Here is an 18190-nt window from a genome sequence, read left to right as displayed (position 1 = left end):
ACGTTCGAACGTCCACCTGCTCCACCCACCTCCACCCACCTCCACCAACCTCCACCTCCACCAACCTCCTCCACCATGGCGAGGACATCGACCAAGCGACCGACCTCCGAGCGTGGCCACGAGTTGGTTTCGTGATTCGTTCGTTTAGTTCGGGTGGAGGGGAGCGGTGGCGCCGCGGTTAGCGACCGCCGCTTGCGAACCCCACGGGGATCGGACCCGGGGCGTTCGATCCCCGCTCGCGGGGGCCCTCCCTTTAGGTCGACTCGGCCTCAAATGAGTGCGTGGTGGTTGCGGTGGCGGTGGTGTGTGGTGTGTTAATAAACGTCGCCGCTGGAGGTATACAAAGGCGGCCGGGAGTGGTTGCCGGCCTTCCACACAACTTTTGTGAAGGCTACACGGGGGATCTTTGTCTTTGCTTAGGTTGTTGCCCCCCCCCCCCAACACCCCCCCCCCCAACACCCCCAACCCATCAGCCCCCCACCCCCAACGCCCCCAACCCATCAGCCCCCCACCCCCAACACCCCCCCCCCCCCCCCAACACCCCCCCCCCAACACCCCCAACCCATCAGCCCCCCACCCCCAACACCCCCAACCCCCCCAGCCTTCCAACCCCCCCAAACCCCAAACACCTCCCAAACCCCTCCCAACCCTACCCGTACCCGGCCGGGTACGGGTACGGGTACCCGTTTGCGACCCTGGTGCAGCCGGGTACGGGTAAGGAATCAAAAACCCGTTTGCGACCTCTGCCATAGCTGCACCCCATTGTGATGAACGGGGGGGGGGGGGGGGGCGCGTGTGTACACCACGTGGTTCCCAGACAGCGTGCCGCCTTGTGCGTCTGTGTGTGTCTCTCTCTCTCTCTGTGTTGACGTTTCCCACGAGTTGTCTTGCATTGCGTTCTCCGTTGCCTCCCACTCTCCCCTTCTCTGGGCCGACTGCAGAAGACGGTGAGCTGCCCCCTTCCGCCTCTTAGTCACGTGTTGACGTGCGTTCGTGTGCCCTGCGTGGTTCTTTTTTGTGTGTTTCTCTCCACCCACGTCTTCGAAAATGACAAATTATAACCAATGATATCAATTCCTCGCACATCCTTCCCTCCTCCTCCTTCATCCTTCCTCCACCGACCCACCCTCCCTCCTTCCTTCGTTTCCCCCGAAACCACCCAGTTCAAGAACTGAACCCACTATGCCCGTCCGCCCTGACATAATCGTTTTTTTTGCCTTCCCAAAATGTTTGCGAAACTCACAAAGCCAAAACCTTCGCACCTCTGCGCCGGTCCCCGGGGTCATGAACCTGACCCCGTCATTGACCTCTGCCCTCCCATGAATCTTCACTCCTCCCCTCCACCATGAGCAATTGCCCCATGATGCCCTTACTTGTAAAAGGCCTGGCTCCTGACTCATCTGCCATGACCGCCATGAGCCTGTGTCGCCGGCATTGACCCCCCCCCCACCACGCACAACCCTCAAATTGCGGTGAAATCATAAAACCTATTAACCCAACAACACAACAACCGCCATTCGCCACTAAGTGGTGGTGACGTCACCATGGCACTTGTGCCAGGCAGATCAACCCCCTACCTCTCCTTGGTTCTTTCGGTAAAGTCATCACGTAGAAGGGAAATAATAAAATAATAAAATTAAAACATGATAAAATGCAATTCTCACGACGTTTCGGCCACAACGCAAGCAGCCGTCCTCAGGTGAAGAACAGGTCTGTCGGAAAGACAGCGTCTGAATGGGCACCACCAGGCTTGGCAGCGTATATTTAAGCTGGGTTGAAGGGGGGAAGGGGCACTTTGGTTAATGAATTTGCATATCAATAGGAATTTAGCATATTTATGGGAAATGCAGATATGGGATTAGTCACTACCTCCTGGTTGGTGCCGGATGGTAACGCTGTGGTGAGTAGTGGAACTGGGAGAGAGGGCCAATTTCTATTGGTCAATCCCCATAGAGCCACCACAGCGGCCAAAGAGGGCTCTGGAAGGGTGCGAGGGGCTGGTAACCCCTCCACCACCTTCAATTAATTACTGCTAAACCACGAAAAACCAAACACCCTACTAACCCCCACCCCCACACACACACCCAATGGGCCACAAACCACCTCTTATGCACCTCAACCCACACCGTTAAACACGTTAACTATGCCAAACTGCGACTCACACGGCTGAAATACAGGGTGCTTACCAAAATTGTTTGAACACTCCTGAGAATGTGCTAACAATACCACGAGAAATGCTCCTCCGTGCTTTGGAGACCACCTCGAAAAGATTCCAGGCACGTGTTGACAATGATGGCGAACAAATGGAGACTCTTTTTGAATCCATTAACATACATTTGTTATCATGTTACAGTCTATTATCCGTTATTTTGCCATTAAAAACGATAGTCCCATATAAGTGCTAAACATTTTTTTAAGCACCTTGTACTATTTCTACCTATGTAAAATGAATCGTTAATCCCCAACAGGCGCACAACGTCGCAATGTATCTGACCGCTAGACATCTGCACACCCAAGTTGTGGAATAATGAGCCCCGAAGAATTCACAACAACTTTAAAGGCTTCTTGGTTCTTTTGGTAAAATCACGTAGAAGGGAAATAATAAAATTCTAAAAATAAAACATAATAAAATAATTCTCACTAAGTGGTGGTGACGTCCACCACTTAGTTATTTTATGATGTTTAATTTTTATTATTTTATTATTTCCCTTCTACGTGACTTTACCGAAAGAACCAAGAAGATGAATCCCTGCAGTCACGAAAGCTTTAAATCGAAACTTTAAAGGCCCTGAACCATCCGCATCAGTCGCCTGCCTGTCCCAAACTACTGCCCCTTGTCTCCCGAGCCTGGATCTCTCTACCTGGATGTTTGGGGGGTGATCTCCCAGACCAACTTGCTCCTCACGATCGGACCCTTGGTGCCTGATTTACGTGTTGGCGGAAAGGGGGGCAGTTCGCCACCGACATGGACGTCAAAATGTTCAGCCGCAATTCGTCCAAATGGTGTTTTCGATGACCTGTGTTCGCCCGTAAGGTGAACAACAAAGGCCTGTTGTAAGTGGTGATTTTCCAGACAGACTTAAATATAGCTAACGTTTGCGATTGTCTCATTAGCAAGGGCAAAGCATTCCAAACCTTTGGAGCTGCGCCGGCGAATTTTAATACGGGAAAGAAACGGGGCTTTTAATGACCTGGTGACACTTAGCTGTTTACCAGGTTAGCTCACACAAAATCAGAACCTAATTCCTGGGAGGATCAGGATAGGTGGCTTCCCGAGGCAGAAAACAAGCATCTGCTTATCAGTCTGGAGGCATTTTTGTTTTAAGCAGAAATGAGAAAATCCTTTGCCCCAGAGCTGAGAACAAAAACTGAATTTCCATCTTCTCACTGGCACATCTGAGCCAGTACCAGGCCCTCAAGGTACGGGTGTTCTTTTTCCACTGCCCGTTGAGCCGGAACCAAGCCATTCATTGGGCGTTTGACATCAGCGGCACGGCCCGGCTTCTGCAGTGGAAAAAAAACAACACGGGTGCCAGGCTGGCTCGGCACGGCCCCGGAATTGTCCAAAGCTGTGCAGTGGAAAAAAAGAGGTAAAATGTGAATCTGGCAAAACGTACTTGGCTGAACATTTTTTATTTACTCTTTGATTCTTTTCACCAATGCACGAATTAGGCACCTAGCCTTTGCACTACAAGTCTGGACTGTGTACCGAAAGATATGCGCCTGGTCCTCACCCCAGCTGTGTGAAGCATGACTCAGCCACTGGTTCCCACCACGAGTTCCGTGTTGTACATGTGCTGTCGATTTCCATTTTACACCACGGCACAGAACACTCAGCCCGCCCATCGCCTGCTTGGGTGAGGTTGGAAAGGTCACGGTCTTGAGGTTTGAATGATTCGTAATCCCATCGTCCATTCATGAACGCTGTTTGAGCACGTCCCCACTCAACCGCCCAGCCACATCTGACCGATTTCTGTCACTTGATTCCAGAACCTAATTCCGCAACACCTGGTCTCAGTCCATATCAAATCAAGCTCATTCCAACCATACTAAATGCGCCGACGTGTTATTCAATCACACCCCCAACTGAAACACAACCCATTAAACCCAGCCATCGTGTCCCACCCAACTTCCTCCGACTGAACCATGCCCCACCCGACACAATACACCCAACATGCTTCCACACCCAACCGAAAGACACCACCATGTACACTGAACCCAAGCGTACCCTACCCAGTGACTCAACCCACACCCTATATAACCACACCCCATCTGTATCCAGCCGAACAACACCCTACCGAAGCACACCCTACCAAACCACATCTATATCCTACCCAACAACACCTTACCTACACGCGAAACAACCATCTCCCCCACCCACACAACCTTACCCACCCATACCCCCACTCAACTAAACCTCCAGCTACATGCCACCACGCAACACCCTAGCGACCCACACCCATACCCTCCCCAAACACAGCTTACCTATGCTCCAGAGGTGGGACAAAGTCATTGTTATGCAAGTCCAAGTCGAGTCGCAAGTCATCAAATTCATGACTCGAGTCTGACTCGAGTCCAAGTCACATGACTCGATTCCACATCTCATAGGTGGGACAAAGTCATTGTTATGCAAGTCCAAGTCGAGTCGCAAGTCATCAAATTCATGACTCGAGTCTGACTCGAGTCCAAGTCACATGACTCGAGTCCACACCTCTGCTATGCTCTATACAACCATTCCCCCCACCCACACAACCTTACCCACCCATACTCCCACTCAACTAAACCTCCAGCTACATCCCACCACGCAACACCCTAGCGACCCACACCCATACCCTCCCCAAACACACCTTACCTACAACCTATACAACCATCCCCCCACTCACACAACCTTACCTACCCATACTCCCACTCAACTAAACCTCCAGCTACATCCCACCTTGCAACACCCTAGCGACCCACACCCATACCCTCCCCAAACACACCTTACCTATGCTCTATACAACCATCCCCCCACCAACTCACACAACCTTACCCACCCATACCCCCACTCCACTACACCCTCGGTTACATCCCACTAGTCAACACCCTAGCGACCCACACAGATGCCCTCCCCAAACACACATTACCTATGCTCTATACAACCATTCCCCCCACCCACACAACCTTACCCACCCATGCTCCCACTGCACTAAACCTCCAGCTACATCCCACCTTGAAAGATCCTAGCGACCCACACCCATACCCTCCCCAAACACACCTTACCTACAACTTATACAACCATCCCTCCACCCACACAATCTTACCCACCCATACTCCCACTCAACTAAACCTCCAGCTACATCCCACCTTGCAACACCCTAGCAATCCACACCCATACCCTCCCCAAACACACCTTACCTATGCTCTATACAACCATCCCCCCACCAACTCACGCAACCTTACCTACCCATACCCCCACTCCACTACACCCTCGGTTACATCCCACTAGTCAACACCCTAGCGACCCACACCGATGCCCCACCCAGCCACACCTTGCTCCACCACTCCCTCCCCACCCAACCCACCCACCCACGCACCTAACCTCACCCACCTGTAACCCCCCACCTACCCCCCCCACCCTAAACCCAACTTGACCCACGCGAGTGCACACTGCTCCACGATTTCAGACGCTGTGTGTGTGTCTCCATGTGTCTCCAACCCCCACCCCCCACTTCGTGCGCGGCCATGCCATTTGATCTCGTGACGTCCCCCTCCTCCTCCTCCTCCTCCCCCCCAACCCAACCCTGTCGTGCCGTCAGAGTAAATATCTCAAGAGCTATGAGAGCTACGACAACCTTTTACCCGACAACGAGCCGGGACCCAAGGTACCTCTTACCGCTCCGGCGAGCGAGTGGCCCCCCCTTTCGAAACGGCATGCCCCCTACCGTGTGCACGCGTTTGGCCGTGGGGGACTTTCTTTTAAAGGGGCCCTCCCGGCCGGCGAAACCCCTGGAAGCATCCTCGATTTGTGGTGTTGGTTTTCTTGATTTCGGTGATGTTTTTCTTCCGTTTCTTTTCTTGCGGAGTCTATATTTTTTTCGTTCCTTTACTTCAGTTCTTTCCTGGTAAGCGTTAACTACCACCCTAAGCCTCTCCCCCCCCTCCTCCCCCCCCCCCCCAGAAAAGCACCCATCTTGCGGATTGAGCCACGACGCTTGCCTAAGGACGGTCGGGGAAGCAGAGGAGGTTGGGGCGGGCGGGGGGGGGGTTAGTCAACAGAGAGGAGGTTTAGGAAAGGAAGAGAGAGGGGGGGGGTGTTGATGGGCCGCGTGGAAATGCGCAGTCGTACTGTGTGTGTTAGACAGCCCGAACCCCATGGATGAGCCAGTGAAGAGGTGCCCGCTGGAGACTGTAGCACAGAAAGAGGCAGAATTTGAGTGTTGCCTCCTGCCCATGTGTTGCGTTTCTCGGGACACTCCGATTTTCTCCCGTGGACAAAACTGATTTACATATCATCTGCAGGAGAATCTGCCTGGAAGTGAGATATTTGGTCTCGAAAAAAAATCATCCAAATTACGTTTAAGCATCGTGGTCTTTAGGTTAGCAGGTGGAGTCGGTACCTCGAGCTTGTTAGCTGGGTCTACAACTTTCCCCCTCCCCTGCAGAGTGCACCACTTAATAATGGAGGAACAGGGGACTGAGCAAACCTCAATCACAATGAAAACCAGAGAACAGAGCGTCACAGCCATGCTGTATTTGGGTGCAGAGGCATGTTTTCCTGCTACATGCAGAGGATGTCAATGCCATTTTCTGACGAGTCTGCTTTCCAGGGAATCGGAAACATCGAGGATTGCAGGAGATAACAAAAACAGATTTAGAAGACAGTCCGGCATTAATAAACCAACCCCAGAACACGGAGGTAAAAAATGCCGAATTCTAACCACTAGACCCACCAGGGAAAATGGGGTTGTGCAAGCAGCAGACAGACCCGTTGGTGAGCTACAGAAGGTCCGATTGAAAGCTTCTTCCGTGACTGCAGGGATTCATCTGCTTGGTTCTTTCGGTAAAGTCACGTAGGATGGAAATAATAAAAAAATAAAAATAAAACATAATAAAATACAATTCTCACGACGTTTCGGCCACAACGCAAGCAGCCGTCCTCAGGTGGAGAACAGACAGTCTTCTCGACAGACCTGTTCTCCACCTGAGGACGGCTGCTTGCGTTGTGGCCGAAACGTCGTGAGAATTATTTTATTATGTTTTATTTTTTATTATTTTATTATTTCCATCCTACGTGACTTTACCGAAAGAACCAAGAAGATGAGCTATAGAAGGTTTAGGGTTATCATACCCTGCTACTCTTTGAGGTTTGATGATACCATTTCGCCAGTATGAAGATATTGAATGAACAAATACGACTTTTACTCTTTACAGCATAAATGCATGCGGTGTTACGATGCTCACACACCAGATACACTCTTATAACAAGGCACCAATTCTGCACTAACCACACATACGTGTGTGATGTGTTTGCATTGTTATTCTTAGGTTTTTTCGGTAAAGTCACGTAGGTAAAAAATAAATTAAAATTAATAAAAGTAAAATAAAATATTTTACTTTTATTAATTTTAATTTAAATATAAAATATTTTACTTTTATTAATTTTTATTACATTTTTATTTTTTAAATAAAATATTTCACTTTTATCAATTTTTATTTAATTTTGATTTTTTTACCTACGTGACTTTACCGAAAAACCAAGAGTATGAATCCTTGCAGTCACGAAAGCTTCAAATCTAGAATCTGTTTGCATTGTCATCACTGGTGAGGCAAAGACATACTGTCTCTGGCGTGGGCAAACAGTTTCGATAATAGTTTGCATTTAGTTTCGTTTGCCAAAAATGTTTGTCTCGTACAGAATCGATGCCTTGCCAGAGGTATCCATTTGGCGTTTGCACATCTTAACACCTCCTGCGTTTATCATTCAATATCTTTTGAGGTTCGTTTTTGGTGACGTTATGGCCTTGAGGAGTTGGCTACAAGTGACGGGAATGAGGGGACGGCTGTTTGGAATTGGGGAGGGGATAGGATGATGTTGATGTTCTTGGTTCTTTCGGTAAAGTCACGTAGAAGGGAAATAACAAAAATAAAACATAATAAAACAATTCTCACGACGTTTCGGCAACAACGCAAGCAGCCGTCCTCAGGTGAAGAACAGGTCTGTCGGAAAGACAGCGTCTGAATGGGCACCACCAAGCTTGGCAGCGTATATTTAAGCTCGGTTTTGAGGGGGGAAGGGGCGCCTTGACAAAGGAATTTGCATATCAACAGAGGAATTTAGCATATTTAAGGAAAATGCAGACATGAGATGAGTCACTACTTGTGGAATGCGTAGGAGGTGGTGGGGGGGGGGAGGTTTCAAAGTCATATTATGCCCGTGCATTATGCTGATGTTGACGATGAAGACGATGAAGACACCAGCAGCTGTTCTCATGGTCACAGGATGGACAGGAGATGGAGGTTTGAGACCAGGTGCTCAGGGACCCGACTGCACAACAATTCCAACTTCCACTTGAAGGGCAATGCAGATGCCTGGCTGCTTTAAGCTTGGCCGAAGCGTGGTGGCGTCGCCGCGAGATGGGGGCTTAGGGAGCCGAGAGAGCCAGATAATGTTACTTTTTATTTTTTTTATATTTTTGCTCGCATTATCTCATTTGAATGACGCGCAGGTCTTCGCAGAGGTATGTGGCGATTGCCTGCCTTATAAAGCCTGATATCCCTCTTCCGCCCTCAATCCCCCCGAACTCCCTCTCACCACCTACCCCCCACGTCGCAACTTTGAGCACAATACCGGTTGATTTCCGTTAACGCGGCAACATATTTATTTTTCATAAATATGTGGATGATTTCGTTGTTTTAAATATGGTTTTTTGGTTTTTGAATTCCCTGCTGAGACACCTTTGTAAATACTATTAAGAGAGAGGCCGGGTAACCCCTACCCCCCCCCTCACCAACACTCTCTCCCCTCCCCCACACCCCTAAACCCACCCACCCTGGGGTCACTGAAGGGGTCACCCTCCCCTTCGCGCGAGGTCACCTCGATCTTGACCCCCGGGTGATCCCGCATGCTCACAGGTGACCCCAGGTGGCCGCTGATGCATGTCACACGCGTACGCGAGCACAGCGTAATGGCATACTGTGTATTATGATTGTTGTTACGATTGTGTTGGCATCATGACAGTCACCTGAAAAGCAATGCCTATGTTATCAATGTTAAATGTTGGGTAGAGCACATCTGAAACTGTCACTCATGGGGAACACTAGAATATGCGGGCACTTTTGATGTTTTACGAATGTTTGACTCTAGTTCAACACATTTGGTCGATTGGCCTCGAGTTATATATTTTTTGGCCAGGTGAGAGAGAGAGATGTGAAAATTACCCGGCGTTTGTGTCTCTCCCATCCACAGGCCCTGGTGGAGTTGCACTGCCTGCACACTCGATAGCTACGCCACCATTGGCAACCCTCGCCCTATACTGGCGGCCATTTTTATCTACCGCCTGTATAGCGCCACCTGCGGCATGTTTTGTGCATTCCCAAAGGGCCGCCATTTTGCCTTCATGCCACGTGGCATTTCATAGGAGGAGTTGAAACAGAAGGCATTGCTTCATGGGTGACCCTTGCGATAAATGATCCGAGTCTGCATAGAGTGGTGGTGAGCTCAAGGTCGTGGCTCACCATTGAGCAACGCAGCTCGCCAGTCGAGAGGTTGGTTTCTTGACACCAGGTATCCGGTGATTCTGCTGGGGGTATTGATGATAGTCCTGTGGCCTGGGTGGTGCCATGCATAGAGCACTTTAGACTCGCAATGTAGAAGGCAGAGAGGTCATAACTTGGTCAGTTGTCGCGACGGCTTTTCACTTTACCCCCCTTCCCCCGTCGTCTCCCCTAACGGGATTTAAACGCGGGTTGTTCGACCATGATCGGGAAACTGGTGTTCCTTTTCAGAATAGCAGTGGCGATCGCAGCGGAATTCTAGTAACGGATGCACCGATTGGCGCACGGAGACATACAAGCTGCACCGCACATGCCACACTGATTGGTCAGCGGCAGCCATCTTGGGGCACACGGTAGCAAGGCCCAAAGTTGCCGCTTGATACATTTCTTCATGACTACCGGGCAATGGAGCCTTAATAGTTAATGAGTTAGTTTGAAATAGTTATAGTTAGTTCATTCAAACTATTGACTTTGGTTTGACTGTGGTTTGAATTATCAAGGATAATCAATCTCGAGGGTGATCATTTGGTTCAAAATAAGGGATGGCGATGGACTGTGCCTCGCGAAAGCATCTCCCGTGTGTCGACAAAAAAGTGAAGTTCAGACCCTCCTGAAAGTGTCTTTTGAGTCCATGGGTATCTTGCTTCCAGTATCTCCGAATCCCCAAGTGTCCCTTGATCCCTTCAGCATCTGACTCCCGGTATCTCTGGGTTAAGTCGATACTGCAAGTTTCTAGAATCTATGAGTCTCTAAAAAAAAATCAAGGTCACACTGTTTTGAGAGTTTCCGTAATCTCCAAGTGCCCAAGTCATAGAATCTCAGAGTTATCGTTCTCCAGAACCCCAGATTGTCCAGGTACAACAACCGCTGAGCCACACAGCCTGTGGGTCCCCAAAGATGACCTTTGTTTATCGTGAGGCAATAATTAATTCGGAGACACGGGCCTATTTTATTACAACGTACACCCACGGTTTCAATACGTGCAGCGGAATACCCCTTATTCTCCTCGTCCAGGAGCGTCTAAGGCACAGATGCTTTGACTCCCGAAAGCGGGGAGCCGTGGAGCTTTGAGCGTGGATATTGATCAATGAATCTATTCGATTCAGGAGACGCGAAGCCAGAGACCAGGGGCAGGTGGAATCACGGATTTCAAGGTGCTGGGACCAGGGTGTGGGGAACGTGGAACTCGGCTGAGCGCTGTTCTCATTCCCAGACGGAGAAGACCATTCTGTTCCCGCCCGGATCGAAGAACGTCACGTTACTTCTGAGCGAGGCGCGGGAGGTGGAGGCAAGGGTCATTCTGCTGGTGGCCGAGTGAGGACTATCACCTGCGCCACCCACATCACCACCGCCGCCGCCACCACCGCATCATGAGACTTAGACGTCACCAAACTTCTCGCCAGCCCCCGCCCCAAACCGCCGCCCCCCCCCCAAAAAAATAACAACGCCACCAGCGTCGTCGCTCGCTGAGTCGGTGGGTGTCAGAGGACGCGTGGACGTAGCCATGCACGTGGCCGCATCTCATCCAGCAACCGCGGACGCGGTGGGGCTGGTGGATCACGCACAGATGGGGTTGCGATGGTTTCCCCTTTCCCGCGGGTGGGTGTCGAGCAGGAGCAGTCTTCTTCCTGGCTCTGGGGCAGAGGTTGCAAACGGGTTTTGATTCCTTACCCGTACCCGTACCCGGCCGCACCAGGGTCGCAAACGGGTACTCGTACCCGTACCCGGCCGTACCCGTACCCTACCCGTACCCGGCCGGGTACGGGTAGGGTACGGGTATCGGGTACCTGATTGCGACCTGTAGGATGAAGCCATGTTGCAGGCGCGGGTGGGTTGATTCTAGGAACTTGAATTGTGAGAAGAGACAAGACGTTGGGAAATGAGTGACAATCACGGTGACTCACCAGTGACTCACGGCCTACCCGTACCTGTACCCGGCCGCACCAGGGTCGCAAACGGGTACCCGTACCCAGCCGGGTATGGGTAGCCGGGTTTCGGGTAGGGCACGGGTATCGGGTACCCGGTTGCGACCTCTGCTCTGGGGCCAAAATGTGGACTGCGCCCATTTTGTCTGTACGGGGGGGGGAAGGGGTGGGGGTCTTCTCCGTGTAGACGCTCATTCATTGGCCGGTGACACCTTAATGCATAGAGGACGGCAGAGCTTGGGAAGCTGTTGGCAGCGCCGGCTCCTCCTCACCGCCGCGTGGCTGCTGCTGCTGCTGTTGCTGTTGCTGCTGCTGCTGCTGCTGCTGCTGTTGCTGTTGCTGCTGCTGATGCTGATGCTGCTGCTGTTGCTGTTGCTGTTGCTGCTGCTGCTGCTGCTGTTGCTGCTGCTGTTGCTGTTGCTGCTGCTGCTGCTGTTGCTGTTGCTGCTGCTGCTGCTGCTGCTGCTGCTGTTGCTGTTGCTGCTGCTGATGCTGATGCTGCTGCTGCTGCCTTTCAGCTCGTCTGTGGTTTCTCCTCCTTGCAAATGATAAAATACAAATTACTTTACTATGCAAGTACATTTTTTATGTTTTAATATTTACGTTTTAAATTTTATTTAGGGCCCCTTTATAACATGTGCTAGAGGCCCCGTACTACCTTAATCCAGCACTGCGCATAATAGCAACTCGGTGGGCATTACACGGAGGGCAGGAAATACGAAATGCTAAAGTCGCAAAATTTTGACGTTAAACTTTCGCGACTACAGGAATGCATAATTCACATTCAAGTCACGTAAACAGAAAATAAAAGAAAATAATAAAATAAAATAAAAATATAAAAATAAAAGCAAAAAACCCACGACGTTTTTATCGCAACACAAGCGTCCTGATGAAGACCGCTTGTGTTGCGATCGAAACGTCGTGAGTTTTTTGCTTTCATTGAAATGTTTTTATCATTATTTTATTATTTGTATCTGATTTTATTATTCAAAATTTATTTAATTATTATTTTTATTTTATTTTCCACCTACGTCACTTTCCCGAAAGTGACCGAGATTAAAGAGTTAGTCGCGTCTTCTTGGTTCTTTCGGTAAAGTCACGTAGAGTGGAAATAATAAAATAATAAAAATACAACATAATAAAAATAATAAAACATTTCAGACGCTGGTCTTCACCTGAGGACGGCTGCTTGCGTTGTGGCCGAAACGTCGTGAGAATTATTTTTATCATGTTTTATTATTTTATTATTTCCATTCTACGCGACTTTACCGAAAGAACCAAGAAGATGAATCCCTGCAGTCACGAAAGCTTTAAATCGAAATTTAGACCTGTTCTTCACCTGAGGACGGCTGCTTGCGTTGTGGCCGAAACGTCGCGAGAATTATTTGTTCATGTTTTATTTTTATTATTTTATTATTTCCATTCTACGTGACTTTACCGAAAGAACCAAGAAGATGAATCCCTGCAGTCACGAAAGCTTTAAATCGAAATTTAGACCTGTTCTTCACCTGAGGACGGCTGCTTGCGTTGTGGCCGAAACGTCGTGAGAATTATTTGTTCATGTTTTATTTTTATTATTTTATTATTTCCATTCTACGTGACTTTACCGAATGAACCAAGAAGATGAATCCCTGCAGTCACGAAAGAAGCTTTCAATCGAGAGTTATTCGCGGTTCAGTTCTTCTTCCGAGGCTCAAGCGGCCGCGTTTTGCAGGGCCGAGGATGCGTCGACGGTTTACCGTGATGCGGCGCTCCTCAACATGACTGGCAGCGGCTACGTGTGGCTCGTGGGCGAGAGGGAGGTCTCACCCGCCGCACTGGTCAACGCGCCCGAAGGTGACACACACACACACACACGCGCACGCGCACACGCATACACGCACGCACACAACCACGCACGCGCGTGCACACGCGCGCACGCACGCACGCACACGCACGCATTCACGCACACGCACCCACACACACACACGCCCACACACACACACGCCCACACACACACACACACGCCCACACACACACACCCACACACACACAACCCACAGACACACGCACATACACACACACACACACCCACACACGCATGCATCTACACACACACATCCACACACACACATCCACACACACACACCCACACACCCACACACACCCACACACACCCATCCACACACACACACGCTCACACACACCCCACACCCACCCACACACACCCATCCACACACACACACCACACACACACACCCACACACACCCACACACACCCATCCACACCACACACGCCCACACACACCCCACACCCACACACACACCCACAAACACACCCACACATACACATACGCACCCACATAATATTGATCCCCCCTTCCCCTCCCCCTCCATAATCTTGATCCCCCCTCTATAATCTTGATCCCCCTCCCCCTCCATAATCTTGATCCCCCCTTCCCCTCCCCCTCCATAATCTTGATCCCCCCTCTATAATCTTGATCCCCCTCCATAATCTTGATCCCCCCTTCCCCTCCCCCTCTACAATCTTGATCCCCCTTCTATAATCTTGATCCCCCTCCCCCTCCATAATCTTGACCCCACCTCTACAATCTTGACCCCCCCCCCCCCCACCGCCCCGTCCACCAGGGTTGCTGGGCCTGCAGCTGCAGCACGGCTCCAACGAGAGCGCGCACATCCGCGACGCGGTGGCGCTGCTCGCGCACTCCATCAAGGAAGCGACGGAGCGAGAGAACGTGAGCGAGCCCCCGCGGGGCTGTGTGGGCAACACGGCCGTGTGGAAGGGAGGACTCACGCTCAACCGGTGAGCCAAGGGCCTCGCTTACCCAGCCCCCCACCCCCCCCCCCCCCCGGGGATCTCTGACTCCAACTCCAAACTTCATCCCGAAAGCTCAACTGCAATCGGCTCGGCTCGCTACGCTACGCTCAACTCAAGTCCACCCAACTTCACTCAACTTCAACTTCTCTCCACTCAAGTCCGCTCCCTCCCTCCACTCACTCCATCCCTCTCTCCATTTGCTCCCCCCATCCCACTCCACTCCCTCCACTCGCTCGCTCCCTTGCTCCCCTCCCCCTCCCTCCTCTCCCTCCATCCACTCGCTCTCTCCATCCACTCCCTCCACTCCCTCCCTCCCCTCCCTCCATACATCCACTCCCTCCACTCCCTCCCTCCACTCCCTCCACTCACTCCCTCCACTCACTCCATCCCTCTCTCCATTTGCTCCCCCCATCCACTCCACTCCCTCCACTCGCCCCCTCGCTCCCTCCACTCCCTCCACTCCCCTCCCTCCCTCCATTCCCTCCACTCCCTCCCTCCCTCCATCCACTCCCTCCCTTCTCTACATCCACTCCTTCCACTCCCTCCCTTCATACACTCTCTCCACTTCCCTCCTCCGATGGCAATCACCACCTCCAACCAACTCCTTCCTGCTCCTCCATCCTCCACCTCATCTCTCCTGCTCCCCCTCCATCATCATCATCATCCTCCATCATCATCATCCTCCTCCTCCCCTGCCCCCCCCTCCATCACCATCCTCTCCCCTGCTCCCCCTCCTGCTCCATCATCATCATCATCCTCCACCTCATCTCTCCTGCTCCCCCTCATCACCATCCTCCTCCTCCTGCTCTTCCTCCTGCTCCATCATCATCATCCATCATCATCACCATCACCATCCTCCTCCCCTGCTCCTCCTCCTCCTCCATCATCATCATCACCATCCTCCTATCCCTGCTCCCCCTCCATCATCACCATCATCCTCCCCTGCTCCCCCTCCATCATCACCATCCTCTCCCCTGCTCCCCCTCCTCCTCCATCATCATCATCACCATCCTCCTATCCCTGCTCCCCCTCTCCATCATCACCATCCTCTCCCCTGCTCCCCCTCCTCCTCCATCATCATCATCACCATCCTCCTATCCCTGCTCCCCCTCCATCATCACACCATCATCCTCCCTGCTCCCCCTCCATCATCACCATCCTCTCCCCTGCTCCCCCTCCTCCTCCATCATCATCATCACCATCCTCCTATCCCTGCTCCCCCTCCATCATCACCATCATCCTCCCTGCTCCCCCTCCATCATCACCATCCTCTCCCCTGCTCCCCCTCCTCCTCCATCATCATCATCATCATCACCATCCTCCTATCCCTGCTCCCCCTCCATCATCACCATCATCCTCCCCTGCTCCCCCTCCATCATCACCATCCTCTCCCCTGCTCCCCCTCCTCCTCCATCATCATCATCACCATCCTCCTATCCCTGCTCCCCCTCCATCATCACCATCATCCTCCCCTGCTCCCCCTCCATCATCACCATCCTCTCCCCTGCTCCCCCTCCTCCTCCATCATCATCATCATCACCATCCTCCTATCCCTGCTCCCCCTCCATCATCACCATCATCCTCCCCTGCTCCCCCTCCATCATCACCATCCTCTCCCCTGCTCCCCCTCCTCCTCCATCATCATCATCATCACCATCCTCCTATCCCTGCTCCCCCTCCATCATCACCATCATCCTCCCCTGCTCCCCCTCCATCATCACCATCCTCTCCCTGCTCCCCCTCCTGCTCCATCATCAATCATCCTCCATCATCATCATCATCACCATCCTCCTATCCCTGCTCCCCCTCCATCATCACCATCATCCTCCCCTGCTCCCCCTCCATCATCCACCATCCTCTCCCCTGCTCCCCCTCCTGCTCCATCATCATCATCCCTCCATCATCATCACCATCACCATCCTCCTCCCCTCCTGCTCCCCCTCCATCATCATCATCCTCCATCATCATCACCATCCTCCTCCCCTGCTCCCCCTCCTCCATCATCATCACCATCCTCTCCCCTGCTCCCCCTCCTGCTCCATCATCTCATCCTCCATCATCATCACCATCCTCTCCCCTGCTCCCCCTCCTGCTCCATCATCATCATCCTCCATCATCATCACCATCCTCTCCCCTGCTCCCCTCCGCCTTTTCCCCTCGGCACCATTCCGGTGTCAGCGTGCGGCAAACGTCGCCCCAACTGGGGAGGCAAAATCCGGGGTCACGGGGGGTCACGGGGGTCACGTGGCGTGTGACCTCTGGCCTCCCACCCACCTCGCTTCACAAGACTTGCCCCAAAGCAGCATGCTGCTCAAGGAGATCTGGGGTGGTGGGCGGGGGGGGGGGGGGGGGGGTCACCTTTGGGGCCGTCCATAAATGACGTCACACACCTAGAGGGGGGGGGGGGGTGGGGGGGTCAGACATTTGTGACGATGTGTGACGAGGGGGGGGGGGGGGCGGTTTGAGAAATGTGACGTCACGTAAAATTGCGCAACTTTAATGAATAAATATAGACGGCACGTTCTACTTAATTAAATAGACTTTTTAATAAATGTTTTCTCCTACAACATCAGAGTGAGCGCCACATTAAATACGCACTAAAATGACAATATTTCGATTTGAAGCTTTCGTGACTGCAGGGATTCATCTTCTTGGTTCTTTCGGTAAAGTCACGTAGAATGGAAATAATAAAATAATAAAAATAAATTCTAATATTATTGCATTATGTTTTATTTTTATTATTTTATTATTTCCATTCTACGTGACTTTACTGAAAGAACCAAGAAGGTACAATGACAATAGTTTAAAGTGATTTGAAGCATGTTTTATATTTTTCGTCATATTTGAGGGGGTCTGACTTTTGTGACGCCGTGTGACAAAGGGAGGGGGGTCAAAAATCGTCCAAAATCGCGTGACGTCATTTATGTACGACCCCATTGCCTCCGCGCAAGGTACCTGCTGTCGGCCAGCCTCAAGGAGGGCCTCACGGGCCGCGTGGAGTTCGACGAGGAGGGCGACCGGCGGCACCCCGAGTACGTCCTCGTCAACCTGCAGGCCGGACACAACCTCGTGCCCGTGGGGGCCTGGACGGAGGAGAACAAGGTGAGGCCCGACAGCCTCCTCCTGCAGCCTCCCTCCCTCGCTCCCTCCCTCCCTCCCTCCCTCCCTCCCTCCTCCAGCCTCCCTCCCTCCTTCACCCTGCTCCCTCGCTCCCTCCTCCTCCTTCCTGCTCATTCCTCTTCATTCCCATCCTCCTCCCTCCTCCTCCCTCCACCCCCTCCTCTCCCTCCCTCCTCCCCATCCTCTCCCTCCCCCTCCTCCTCCCTCCCCTCCTCCTCTTCCTCTCTTTCCCTCCTCCTCCCTCCCATCCTCCTCCAGCCTCATCTCTCCATCCTTCACCATGCTCCCTTCCTCATCCTTCCTCCTCCTCCTCATCATCCTTCCTCATCCCTCTTCATCCCCACTCCTCCCACCTCCTCCTCCCTCCCCTCCTCCTCCCTCCCCTCCTCCTCCCTCCCCTCCTCCTCCTCCTCTCCCTCCCTCCCCTCCTCCTCTCCCTCCCTCCTCATCCCCCTCCTCCTCCCTCCCTCATCTCCCTCCCTCCTCTCCTTCCTCTCCCTCCCTCCTCCTCCTCTCCCTCCCTCCTCATCCCCCTCCTCCTCCCTCCCTCATCTCCCTCCCTCCCTCCTCT

The 18190-nt window shown here is 52.1% G+C and overlaps 1 protein-coding gene across 1 annotated transcript in view; it reads left to right on the top strand.

Annotated features, from left to right (window-relative positions):
• The window catches only part of GRIN1 (glutamate ionotropic receptor NMDA type subunit 1), a 94459-nt gene that overhangs the window by 27971 nt on the left and 48298 nt on the right, over positions 1–18190 (top strand). Inside the window, 5 exon segments of the mRNA XM_078882952.1 lie at positions 5799–5864; positions 10970–11070; positions 13396–13517; positions 14310–14484; positions 17451–17601. Of these exon segments, the coding sequence (XP_078739078.1) occupies positions 5799–5864; positions 10970–11070; positions 13396–13517; positions 14310–14484; positions 17451–17601 (615 nt within the window).

Source organism: Lampetra fluviatilis, chromosome 68, assembly GCF_964198595.1.
Source record: "Lampetra fluviatilis chromosome 68, kcLamFluv1.1, whole genome shotgun sequence".
Taxonomy (NCBI): domain Eukaryota; kingdom Metazoa; phylum Chordata; class Hyperoartia; order Petromyzontiformes; family Petromyzontidae; genus Lampetra; species Lampetra fluviatilis.
This window is presented reverse-complemented; position numbering and strand designations above follow the sequence as displayed.